This window comes from Cariama cristata, unplaced genomic scaffold (assembly GCF_000690535.1).
Source record: "Cariama cristata isolate BGI_N322 unplaced genomic scaffold, ASM69053v1 scaffold16571, whole genome shotgun sequence".
NCBI classification, from domain to species: Eukaryota; Metazoa; Chordata; class Aves; order Cariamiformes; family Cariamidae; genus Cariama; species Cariama cristata.
In genome coordinates, this window is record NW_009598902.1 from 14,145 (window position 1) to 27,713 (window position 13,569).

Below are 13,569 nucleotides of genomic sequence, written 5' to 3' on the forward strand. Positions count from 1 at the left end.
GGGAAGAGCATCTCTGGAATTATTGCATATAGTAATTGTTAAAGGAATATATTGCTGTACATGTGTTTGGGGGTTTTTCTCAAGACAGAGATTAACTGTCAGGATCTGTTACCTAATTATGGCTGATGATTAAAAAATGGTCAGGTATCAGTAACCCATGGCAGAAAAATGTTTAGTCGTTTTTTTAATCTGATTTTTTTTTTTACTTGAGTTGCATGCTGATCACTAGAAACGTGTTGAATCTGGAGTGTTTCAGCAAATGTATGAGATTGCAATCTGTAAATGAGGTGGTGTGGACTGCCTCATAATGCCCTGCAGTGCTACTGTAACCACGAAGCTCATTATCTTGGGAGACCAACTTTAGAGAGAACCGGATTAGGATAATCATCTCTTTTATATGAGAAGTCAGTCAGAGTTCAGATTTTACCACTACACTTGTGATGTCTGACAGCACCTGAGCTCTAAATATTCTTAATAGCCTAGGCTGTAAGCTTGGGAGGAAGCTTGTGTGGCAGAAGTCTGGCCTGGTAAGGCTTGCTGTGTCATCTAAGCTCAGCTTTCACCGGAAAGATCTGATTCATAGTTTCTGTAGAATTTTGGTAGTTAGCTGTGCATCTTCCAGACAGCTATTTGTGAAGCATAAATCAAAGTCCTGCAGATACTAAGAGCAGAGATTTCAAATGTTGATACATTGACAGCCGAGAAAGTATTTTTAAAAAGTAATTCCAATAGGTTTTCTTTTTTGTATGTTAATATCATTCTGCTGTATTCAACTTATTAGCAAAATTGTGTCTTTTTTAATAGTTTGCGAGAGAATCTTTCAGTGAAGTCGGTTAAAGAAGCAGAAAAGAAACTTCGCCATCTGCTTGCAGACTTACCGCTTCCACCCGAGTTGCCTGGAGGAGCTGACTTATCCAAAAGTCCCGAAGAAAAGAAACCAGCAGTTCAGCTACACAGCAAGAGAAGACCAAAGTATGTTTATTAGACTTTTTTTTTTAAAGCCTAGCAAGCAAGTAGAATTAATAATAGTTTCTTTAAAATATATTCTTTTTGAAAGAATTCTGCTTTTTGATGACTTTTTTTAATATTAATAAAACTTGAATCAAACTGCATGATTTATTGCCACTTTATGGTAGTAAACCAGTTATCTAATAATACCTCATAAATATTTAGTGTTGGGTTTTTTTTTTTCAAAGTTAAGACAATCATTAGATATATTAGCTGTATTCTTAGAAATGCTTGTTTTCTAGAATATGTGGACCACGACATGGTGAAACAAAAGAAAAAGAAATAGACTGGGGAAAGCGCTGTGTGGATAAATTTGATATCATTGGTATTATTGGTGAAGGCACTTATGGGCAAGTTTACAAAGCCAGAGATAAAGACACAGGTAAGTTCAAAAAAGTAAATGTAATCCTGCAATTCTAAAGTGCAGAGGATATTTTGGTTTTGTTTTGAGTAAAAATTGTATTCTTCCCTCTAATGCTTGGAAAGTTTTTAGTTGTTGGTTTCTTTGTTTAGTTTTAAATCTAGCATTTGTCTAAATCGGAAATTCTTTTGCTGTCTTGGAGAATTATTTATCTGTGAAGTTGTAGCTGAATGCAAGCTGAATAGTCTTAATTTCTAATTCTTATTTCTTGAGTTTTGACTGTCTGTACACAATTGCACTAGTAAAGAAGAGAGGGTGAATACTCTCAGCTGGACAGTTGGACAAAGAGTAATGAAGTTTGTAAAGGGATGTAAGGGTGAAAGAAACTATGCATGAGATTTAGCCATTTTTCTTCTTCATACTCCAATAGTCACTGGCTGATAGGAGGAAGAGAATCTGCCTCTGAGCAACACAGCCCTGAAGTGTTGCATATTGGATATTTTTCTTGCAGTATAACTAACTTTACAAGAGTGACGTAATTTTAAAATTTCATGTTAAACTATTGCTCAAATGAACAAGCAGTCACCACTGATACGTAAGAGTGTTGTCACTACTTCTAAATACATAATGCATTGAAGTTGGTTCTTCATATGTGCTGTATGGTGCTTGATTGGTTTATGTTCAATTCTTCGTAGTTCTTTCTGTGTCTGCTTGCCCTTCTGGCTTATTTGTGCATGCTTTGAATGCTGGATAATTTTCTACTTCAGCAGTAACTGAATCATGTAGGATCACACACCAGCCTCAGTTTCTTCTTTCTGATCCCCAGAAGAATGGGCAGCGTAATTATAGTTCCTTCTTCATTCTTCACCTGTGCTTGTCTCAGTTTGCAAACTTTAGTTCTTTGGGTGAACTGTCACAGTTTTTATTTTTTACCTCTACCTTGGGAACTGTTGCAAATCGTTGTTAGGAGCTTCTTCCTGCTCTTCTGGGATTCCGTTCTTCGCACATTTAACTTTTTAATCCTATCATAACCATATTGCCTCTTTGGCAAGCTACAGGTTATTTGTGTGCGGCAGTCATTTCTTAACCTCCAGTAGTTGTTGTTGCTCTCTGTATTGAACGGGTCCATACAGTTTTAGCAAACCTTCTGTTAGCTTTGGACCCAAATCCTGTGCAAAGAGTGGCATTATGGCCTTTGAGATACCTCATAACCACCTTCAAAGCAGGTGGATGTTGTGTCATGCTGGCATGTGATCTATTGTGTGTGTATCATTTATGCTGGTGTAGGTTAAGTCCTTTTTAGAGCTAAGAAAAATATCTGTGCTGTCAATAAACTTCCCAGACACAGCAATAAACTTTCAAGAACAGAATGATTGAGCTGGCATGCAGTCTTTAGATATCCTCCATCATGAGTAGATCATGCTCCTGCCATTTTGAAGAATCCAGTTTCATTCAGCACAGTGTGCAGTAAAATGATAAGGAAAATTTTTCCTCTCTGTAAACACGGCAGTGGCACTTCTGCTTGTAGAAAGTATACTGATGAATTTGAGAACTCTTTAGTCATCTGCCTCATATCTTGAACTGTGCCATATTTCTGGCTATATATATATGTAGTATTTCTGAGCTGTGGTGATGTAGTAATAAGAAATCCAGAGCAGACATAGGCCTTTGTCTGTAAAGCTGCTGTTAATAATCACTCTCATATGGGGGTTTATTGATAGACCTGGTGTGGAATATCAGGACAGAGGTGAGTGAGGTATGCAGGAGGAAGAAGACAGGCCTTACAGTGGGCAACTGAGAATTCTCATTTATCGTTTTGCCTCCCAACAATGGTTAATTCTGTTTCCATTCAGCAAAGCGTTTGGTGCAAACATCAAAATGTTCATCCGTTCAGAAATAGTAACAAATGGGAAGGATTTAAAAAAACCTGAACAAACCCAATACTAAATCCCATAGTTTGGTTGCCAATGTTAATGCTTTTCATTTAAATTTTCTCTTAGGGGAAATGGTGGCACTAAAGAAAGTACGTCTGGATAACGAAAAGGAAGGGTTTCCAATTACAGCTATTCGGGAGATTAAGATTCTTCGACAGCTTAATCACCAAAGCATTATCAACATGAAGGAAATAGTGACAGATAAGGAAGATGCTTTGGACTTCAAGAAGGACAAAGGTATGTACGCTGTCACAGCAGTAGCTCTTTCTGGTCCTGTTCTTAATACGGTAGTCTGCTATGCTGGATTTGAAGTTAAGCTTCATTAAAAAATATGTTTGCAAATGGTGATGCTTGACAAGAGATTTTAATTTTGATTTGATTACTAATAGAAGTCTTAGTTAACTCAGTTATACCTTTTGCTCATAGAAACATTTTTGCGAATATTTTGTGGGATAAAAAAAATGTATTGCTTGGTTCCAGTTTTGCTGGAGAGGAGTGGATGTTTGACTCCTTGACACTCATGGATTAGGGAGGTCAGAAACAATAGGAAGCTCTTAATTGTGAGCTTTTTTAGCCTTTTATTTTCCTCGTCATATTTTCTCATATCCTTTAGAGTATTGTAATCTTAATGCTGAAGAGGTGTTTTTCATAGTAGGCCTTGGTTTTATTGGAATTGTGCTTTTTTCAGTTACTTCAGTTACTTTTTTTGTCATTGGGCATGTGTGTCTTGAAGGCTAGAAGAAGGATAAATGAAAAGAATGAAAATCAGGGTTTGTGTGGTGATGGTGTTTTTCCCCAAGTAGAAGGCACGCAGACTTTTACTCTTTTGGTTCCTTCAGTGTTAAGTCTGGCTTGTTTTGAGTTACTGCAACCTCCTTCGCCTAGAGAGTCAATCAGACAGTGGAAATCATGCAGTGCTGTTGCTTGGCACTTTTGATATTGGAGTGGTCGTTTTGTCTTTGGAGGCCGTTCCCTTGTAGGTCCAAGTCTTATAAACCTATCATTTTGGGGTATTTTAGGGTCCTGGGGGCAATTTGATACATGGTTTGGCTGAGGAGGGTATTTAGAATTTGGTACCTCTGCTTCTTCCCTACTTTCCCTCCCTGAGTTTCTGTACCGCATGCCCAGCACCAGTGTGGGTAGAACATGCTTATGTGCTGCATAGCCAGCAGAAACACTAGGTGACATTGTGATGAGTCAGAAGATGGCTGTCAAAATTAATCAGGAATTAGTTTGAGGTTTTTTTTCTAGCATCTTTAGAAAGTGTAATACCTTGAAGGCTCTACAGTACTGACACGCTTTTTAAATTGTGTTTAAAAGTAGGAAGCATCTAACAAAAGAGTTTCTCTAGATATGTGCAGGTTCAGCGGTCAGCACCCACTCTGAATCCTGACAGTCTGCAACAGCCAGTTTAGGCTTTTCATGTGAATCTTGTACTGAGTTTTAATTAGGTCTAACCTACTTGGCTAATGGGACCACACTGAGCCTTGACTTAATACTTAGTGACTCATTAATTAATTTTCTCCATTTCTGTTTGGTGCCACATCCAGGATTGAATTGTAAATTTCTTTTGGTGTGCGTCAAACTGTATGTCTCATTAATTTCAAAAGTATTTTTTTTGTCTAGGTCTGTATTTGTGCTTTTGATACTGCTTTCAATTTAATTTCTCATTCTTATTTAACAACCTATTAAAACAATAACATTTTCAGAAAATTTGCAAGGGAAGGGGCTTCTCTGGAGATGCTAAAATAAAATTGCTTTCTGATAGTCTCTTGAAAGCATTAGCATAATAATGAGACTGCGCTATTACCATTTGTCTGTGAAAAGATGGAAGTTGTTCTTTTCCCTGCCCCCCCAGCACTGCATTCTGTATTTCTCTAATGAGTAGTTCATTGTGAGATGGGCATTTATAGCTGAGACATGGCCAAATTGTAGTGTATGCAGTGAACGAATGCAAGTGAGAGGAAGTTTGGTCATTTTCTCAGTAAACCATTGCAAACACAAAAGTAGGCTACTTGGCTTAAGAAGGAACCATGATAAAAGTGGTAGTGATGTCTTTCTCAGGCAGAGCTTACAGCAGAAACAAATGCCCTTTGATGAACATGCTTATGCTTAATGTATGTTATATGCTTATCTTAGGTTTGGAATATAACTCTTACAAAACCCTGCTGATACCCATTTGTAAAAGTAGGGAATGAGAACGTTTCTGCCAGCACATGTTCTTCTAGTTGATATGAGTAAAGTTAATTTTGTGTCCGAGAAGGCTGACTGTCATTTCCTGGCCTATTACTTGTCTGCTTACTCACTTAAGGTGGTTTTTTTTTTTAATTGGATCTCAGTAGTTTAAAATGCAACAAATTCAGTTTTCTGACGATTATGTAAACGTTGGGCACGCTTTGTACAGTACTTGTTTTAAGGATGCCCTTTAAGATACTAACATTGGCCTGCAAACCAGCAATGGCTTGGCTTAAACAGCTTTGTCCTGATACTGTGGGCTGTGTTACCTGTTTTTAAGTGACATAGTCCTATGCCTTCCAAACTTTTGAGTATCTGACTTGTCTCAATATTTTCAACAGCATTTTACTTTTAAAGAAAATGGAAGAAAAGTATATCTGTGTTTTATCCTGGCCAGTTTGGGGTGTAAGTTTAGCGATTGGAACAGCTTTAATAGGTAGAATTGGTTTTATTCTTTCTAGACCAACCATTAGAAAAAGAAATGTAACACATTGGAGCAGTGTGTTACAACTGTTGTAAGTGTATTTCTATCAGCGGAGAGATACAGCACATCAGACAGCAAAATTGCATAGGTTGGGCACGTACACCGCTGAGTGGGTGATAGGTGGGTCTGCTATACTGAAGATCTGAAGTTTTTAACTTTGCAGTCTTCATTATGCATGAGACATATGTGATGATAAAGTTGGAGAACAGCATTACTGATTACAAACTGGTAACGTAACATCTTGACTGGGAGGCGCATCCTGCCAGGTAAAACATGTATGTTGGGTGTGGCGAGAAGGAGTGTCCATTTGTGTGTTTCTTGTGTAGGCTTTTCTTCCCAATCTGTCTTTCAGAGGGAGATAAGTGAACGCACAAACTTAGGGGTGGGAACACAGGACTCATAGTTTGTATTCTATTTTGTGTGTATATCTGCATAACAGCTGACTTAACAGTATGTTCAGCAAATTTATTTTTTTTTTAAAAACCTTCTCTGCTGCTCTCAGGATATAAAGCCTCATTTGACTTGATAGCACCGATGAACTACAGTTGCCATTCAGTATTTTCCAAAAATTTCAGATCTCTGGTTATTTTTGTTGAAAATGTTTTCTTTTAGTGAGCTAGTGCAGGAGCAATTGCGAGTGTCAGTCTTCGACAGTAGCAGAAGCAGCCTCATGCTGTTGGTGCTTATGATCTAAGTCTGCTGGCAACTAAAGTTGCCTTCATTTTTCCTTTTGTCTGAGAAAGTTTGTGTGATGTTCCCTGTGCTATCGTAATTGAAGAAAACAAGATTTAAAACAGAAGTTGAAAACAAAGAGCTATTTCCTAGGTATGTTCAAATCTATACACCTCATAAGCTAGCTTAGTTCAGCCACTTCATTGGTTATAAAGTGAATCATTGGCAAAAAGGCCCTTCTTTGTTCAAGCTTTTGTCGGGTCTGGTTTGTTTTCTCAGTAAGTCTGTCATTTATATGACTTGGGTATTTCTCTTTTTTTTTCCTTGGGCACCTGAGATGGTCCTTCACTTCTCAGTTGCCTCTTTATCAGGTAGAAGCTGTTTGCAAGTGCTCAACAGTCTAGCTGTGGGACTGCCATGAACTTTTTACTCAACACTTGGAGAGTGCCTGACTTAGCTTTTGTTGCTGTGAATGTAAAACCAGTAGATGTACTGACTGACATCTCTTCCCCCTTTTGACTGGAAGAGGCATTTTTAATTGCTAACCTGAGGGAGGATGTAAAACTTTGCATGGGAGACCAATAAAAAAGATCTGGTTGACATCGCAGCTTGGGGTTTGTGGTTTTTTGTGTGTGTGAATTATCTGTTTGGATTGCGCGTGTGTGTTTCTGTAATCCATTTTAAGCTCTGAGTTTACTTTAGATTAAATTTTGAATTGGTTTGCAGTACAAATTAACAAACCTTTTTAGGCACCAAGTCTGTATTTATCTCTACAGTACTGTAGCACACGTGTCAAAAGGACACTGACTGTGGTACATTGTCATATGACTAACAGGTTACTTTCTCACAGCCGTCAAGGAGTACTTGGTCTTGTCTGAAAGCTTGTGGTTTGGAAGGACTCTGTGACAGCAATCATGTAGTCTTCCGAGAGTATTTCACTACAAGCTTCCTTCCCTACTTGTATTGTAGCTAGCTTTATGTGGGTTTCCTGGGAAGCTGAGTAAAACCAAACTGATCTGAATTTCGGAAACCTCTAATGATCTACAGCTTGCTGTGCTGCTCCCGAAATAGCTGATAGAAACTTCTTACCCAAGTAGTTCTCATGCTACATCTAAGTTAACCAGGAATAGTGTGACTGCTTGAGTGGTGCTCCCTGTTTGTGTGTGCTGTACTGGACACTGGGCTGGAATGAATGCAGACCTAATTGTGTGGCTTTTCAACTTGATCCCTGTTGTGGCAAAATGAGAAAAAATCCTTGATTATTAATCAAAGATTTCTGTTATGTTTGGTTTACTTTTCCTCCGCTTTAAGATTTTTGTTCAGTTTCTTATTTCCCTGTAGTATGTGATGAAACAAGGACAGCATTTACTCTCATGGCTTCTGTATGCCCTTGGCTGGTATACCTATTTCGGAACATGTTTCCATGGACTTTAAAGAATGTATATGTAAGGAACTTCAAAGGATTGCTGGACAATTTCTTCTTTACTTTTCAAGCTCTGATTGATAAAATTCTGTTTAAAGCTGTCTGGGAATATAGTGTATCATGAGTACTGGAGGAAAAATGTTAAGGAAATGGAAGTGTAAATAGAATCCAATTAACTTTAATCAATCAAGGGGAAAAAAGAAATAATCTGTGTATTGCATAGAAGAAGCTGAGGAGGCTTATTAGTGAAATGAAAATCTGATGGAGTCTCATTCTGAACAGTAAGCATAGAACAAAATGTTGAAAACCTGTTCAGCAACTCAGCATTGTACATACCATGCACTGAATGAGGCAGGAGTTTGGTTTTGGGTTTTTTTTAGTATTTTTGTATTTTGAGATACTATTGTAGTGCATTTATACAAGGATTGAATTAAAATTTGCACATAATAAGGCACTTCTGGTCTCCCGGTTCCTCTGATCTGTATTTAATCAGATAATTTGAGAAATCCCAAACACCTTCCATATGAAATTACATTTGGAAAATATTTGCTTAAAAGCTGGCATCTGTGTAGGCTTTTGGATCATTCTCCCCTGCTGCTCCCTCCCTCTCTGCCTGGCCTGGCCCAGCCTGAAGCTCTTGTGTCTTACTTGAGGAACAAATGCATAACTTGATGTCCTGCTTTGTTGGATCTGTGTGATTTGATGACAGTCCAAAAAAATCCAGAGTCTGCCTGTGTCACGAAAATGCAAAGTATGTTTTGTTAGGTTTTTTGGCCCCTCGGAAAATCCTTTGTTTATTACAGATCATCAATGCCGTGTTTTGTTGAGTTATCCATTTTGTATGCATAGCTTTACAGCATTATACCCCAGCTTGTTTTGTGTTTTGGTTAAGAAAACTTTTAGAGCTCCATGACTTGAAATATATGAACAGGAGGAGGAGATGTGTTAATCCTTTAATTGTTTTAAACCGGTATCTCACTTTCTGACCCTTAGCAATCTTAACTGACAAAATGGTCAAAAAGATGAATTTTTCTAAATGCAAACAAAAGGAGTAAGGCGAGGATTGTTTCCATCCATGTGAATCTCCTTTATTTATTGTGTACCTCCCTAATAGATTCAGCTGCTCTCTCTTATCCCATATTCAGGAGGTGGTAATACTACTACTCTTCAGCTGTTCCAGCTGCTGCTCCCTCAACATGCAGTGACATTAAGGTTTCTTATTATCTCAGTAGATGAAGGAATGGAGATGAGCTGTGTGGTTATTAGCAAAGGAAATGAGACACCCAAGACATAAACTCCCTGTTAGTGCTTTGTTGCACCATGTGGAAATGGACTGTAGGCAGCCTCCCACCCCACAGGTACTTACTTCTGGGCAAGTGCAGGTCTTTAACACAGCAGCAGTAAGATGAGTAATGTTCAAGTCAAGTAAGTCATTCTGGGTTCGTTTGAATTGCATGTGCTTTACTGTAATAGAGCTTTAGGCATTTTTATCACACTGCTTCCAGAAATGTGGATATTGGGCAAAGCTAGCATGAAACGAAGGGTCATTTTAAAACATAACTTCCAAGTTATTGAGTGTCTTGGCCTCAAAGGAAAGGATGATTATTTTTTTCTGTTGTTTTCCTTTTTGAGAAATGGATATTTGTGCGGCATTTGTTTTGGTTGAACTAAAGGATGCTGTGAACTCCCAACTCAGACTGCTGTAGTATGCAGACTTCTGCCTGTGCATAGTTCACTTGTGAAGTCTTCCATGACTGTTTTCTTCTTCCTGAATATCTGTAGCTTCTTTCCCTGTTACAAAGGATTAGATCCTCCAATCTGATGAAGAGCAGTGGAAATCTGAAATGATCAAGTGGAATAACGTAGCTGTGTTGTTGACCGAAACAGTAGATCCCTATCAGAAAATGGCACCATGGCTGTCTAGAAATAAACTAACAGAAGTTTCACTTCAGTTTGCTTGATACCTTTTTTGCAGCTACAGTCACTTCCAAATATGGTTTGAGAATACTGAAAATCAGGTTTTAATGATTAGACTGCCAAGGCTAGTAGACTAATTTTAATAGTTTCTCATAACCAATGAAGAAGATTCAGCTTTGACAGTTTGTCTTTTTAAAACCAATTCTAACGTTGTGTCATATGTAGATGGTAAATAGGTAGTAATGGCACAAGCGTAATGGACCCATGCATTTGCTCTTGCTCTGATACGCAAGGAACATTTATTGTTTATACTGTTCTAGTGTATGTTTCTTAATGAGAGTTGCAGAGAATATAAATAATGTCATCTCCCAGGTACTACTCTGTTTTATTTATGAATTGTCTCCACTGTTGTCAGCTTTCCTTCTTCCATGAGGGTACCGATTGTGATTGCTGGTTATAAATAGAGGTGAAAAATCCCAGGAGCCAGTGGCAGAGTGGGAAATTGCTGAAGGCATGGAGCCTACTTTGTATATGAACAAGAAGACACTGTTGAGCTGTTTTCACTACACAGGTCTGCAATCCCACCGACCCTTCCCGGGCTTTCTCCTTGTCGTCTACGCACAGGGTGCAGCCTGCTGCCACCACAGAGTTAACTTCCCTTTGTGTTCCAGACCAAGAAGATACCAAGATCATTGGTATTCAGTTTTGTTGAGCTAACATCCTCTGAAGGGCATTTCTGAATTATTCTGGCACTGCAGCATTAATATCAGGTGTTTTGTATCAAGGCATTCTGAAATATGTCATGGTTCATACGTCAGCAGTGGTCAGTGAAGTAGACCTAACACCAGGTTGCCAGCTCTCTTGTTTTAAAAGACCAAGATTAGGAGCCTCTGTGCTGAACTGGGGAACTGCATTGGTGAACTCGGTTACGCAAATAGTGACCCAGCAGACTTTTGGTGTTCTATGGGTCTTAATACTTCCTCCTTTCCTTTTGAAGGGGTGGGATCGGGTTGTACCTACTTGATTTACCTCCTGCTGCGCCTCCTCTGAACACACCAAGAGGGATATTTTATGATCAGTATTCTGCTTCCTCCGCATAACATACAGCAGAACGAAAGGATCTAAATTAAAAACAACGAACTCTAAATATCTTGTGCAGTGGCCTGTGGTTTAGCTGCTCTGTGCTGATCTTGGTTACAAGTTTAACACTTAGTGTAGGAGTAATCTTTTTTTTTCTGTTTGTTAAATAGCAGATGGATTTAGCACTTTCTTCCCTTTTCAGCTACCATGCAAGAAAACAAGTCGGTTTGTTAGAATTTGGCTGTGTATGTATGTATGTTCTGGCAACCTGACTTCTCATTCTTGCTGCGAGACTGGCTTCTGAGTTGGATTTTCTTATTTAGGAACTAGAACCTGTAATGAGTTCTTGTTGGGCAGAAGCTATTTGTACTTTAGAGTGGTGGCTTTGAAATCTCTTTGAGGGAGGCTTTTGAAAATGGAAGGTAGACAGACCCACTTGAACGTGGTTTCTGTATTGCCACCAGTGCTCTGCAGGGACTGCGCTGTCTTCTCTGCCCCGGAGTTAAGAAGGGAAGGAATTAAGTACTAAAAAGTACATGGTACTGGGAGTGCTTGTGCTGGAGATTGGTTATTGCTGCTTCTGAAGCACTCAGCACTTTTCCTCTTTAAGAATACTTGCATATATCAAAGAGCTTTGGCTTTAATAGCTTTATTTGTGGAATTGCACAGGCTAATGTGAGATAAGACCAGATTCTATTATGGTTAATATATGTGTGTGGCAACTTGGAATATGAACTCTGTCTTTGCAGAGCTGCTGTTGCTAGTAGCTTAGTTCTGCTTTCTCGTTTTGTCTTGTCTTCTAGATATTTTTAGTCTGAGAAGGGCAGGCTTATTTCTGACCCAATTCCACACTGAAAGCTTAAAATCAGTCACAGATTCGTGACAGATGAACTAATGCAGTACATATTTTGTTTCTAGATTACTCCCCAAACTTTACGTAGGGAATATTAATCCAGTTAATTTTTCTTTAAATAAAATGGATGGTGATTGAGAGCCGTAGGGAGAGTATATGTCCATCTAGATTAAAGTGCCATGTGGTAGCATTATATAGTTTTCACAAACATTTGACTAGTATAATTGTTTACATGGAAGTGTGATATTATGAAAACATTTTAAAACTCCACTGTCTTTCATTGCTGTTATTGGACATGAGGTACAGCTATAAATATTGCAGAAAACTTAAATAGTTGTGTGAAAAATACTCCCAACTTTCAAAAGCAGGGAGCAGCAATGCTTTGGACTGCTGTTAAATCAATTTGTCTCTCTCTGTGTCTCCTGCTCTTATTTTCCTAGGTGCATTTTACCTGGTATTTGAATATATGGACCATGACTTGATGGGACTGCTGGAATCTGGTTTGGTTCATTTTAATGAAAATCATATTAAATCTTTTATGAGACAGCTGATGGAGGGCTTGGCCTATTGCCATAAGAAGAACTTTTTGCACAGAGATATCAAATGTTCAAATATTCTACTAAACAATAGGTATGGATATTACTTGAAGTATGTAAAAAAAAATTGTATGTTAACAACATCTTTAAATTTGTCTTTTAATCTTCACAGTTCACCTGCTTTAAGTCATTAGCAAAATTTTTTTTAGATTGCCTAATTTCTTTAAAATCAGTTGTTTAATACTAGTCTGGCAATGTTACTGCTTAACACTGGATCCTGCAATTGTTTGTTAAACTTACCTATGTTAAAACAGCAGGATTAAAACTTGAATCTTTAGGTCAGAGTATGGAGGAAAATTATCTGAGTTCAAATATATTAAAACAGAACTTTAGGACCGAAGTGTTTGACGTGTATTCTTTTTGCCATCTCATTTCAAGGTGAAGTGTGGCTAGGCTGGTTCTTTGTGACATAATCCTGAGGTCCTTGTTTTCATCACTTTGAATATTCTTTTAAAGCATTATCCCATCAGGCATGTTGAAACATGCTTTGGCTTGCGGTTATAGCCATAATCAAATGGGGAGAAGAATTTGTTTCTTACTTCTTTAACCACTTGTAATTACAAATCATCTTAAACATGCTTTTGTTCAGTGTGCAAGAGCAGCAAATAAAAAGCCTGTGTGAAGATGGTGGATAACTTCAGTACAGAACTGTTGCTCATCAAATCCAGCAGTACTAAAACCAGGGAGCAACTGTAAGAGCGAGGTTTATAACAGCAAAATGAGTATCTTTACAGAACAGGTACTCAGCCTCTGGGATTTGTTGTCACAGAAGGTTTTCCGGGTAGTGTCAGGAGATTTGAAAAGATGAGACACGTTCATGGACAGGATCAGTAACACCTGCTAAAGGGAATAGACAGGAATACCTGTTTTAGCATCCTTAAAACAATGATTGTGGGCGGTGGTGAGCTACAAGCCCCAAAGTGAGCAGGTTCATGGTTTTCTCTAAAAATCTGCTGCTGTTGGTAGGGCCCTAGTTTTGTCCCAGCTTTCTCCAAATTAAATTTTC

General features: G+C 38.3%; 1 protein-coding gene across 1 annotated transcript in view; it reads left to right on the forward strand.

The window, feature by feature from the left end:
* Positions 1–13,569, forward strand: part of CDK13 (cyclin-dependent kinase 13) — a gene marked incomplete at its 5' end in the record, with an annotated part of 42,243 nt that overhangs the window by 12,950 nt on the left and 15,724 nt on the right. Inside the window, 4 exons of the mRNA XM_009709492.1 lie at positions 805–972; positions 1,251–1,390; positions 3,370–3,540; positions 12,408–12,597. Coding sequence (XP_009707794.1) covers positions 805–972; positions 1,251–1,390; positions 3,370–3,540; positions 12,408–12,597 — 669 coding nt within the window. The remainder of the gene's footprint in view (positions 1–804; positions 973–1,250; positions 1,391–3,369; positions 3,541–12,407; positions 12,598–13,569) is intronic.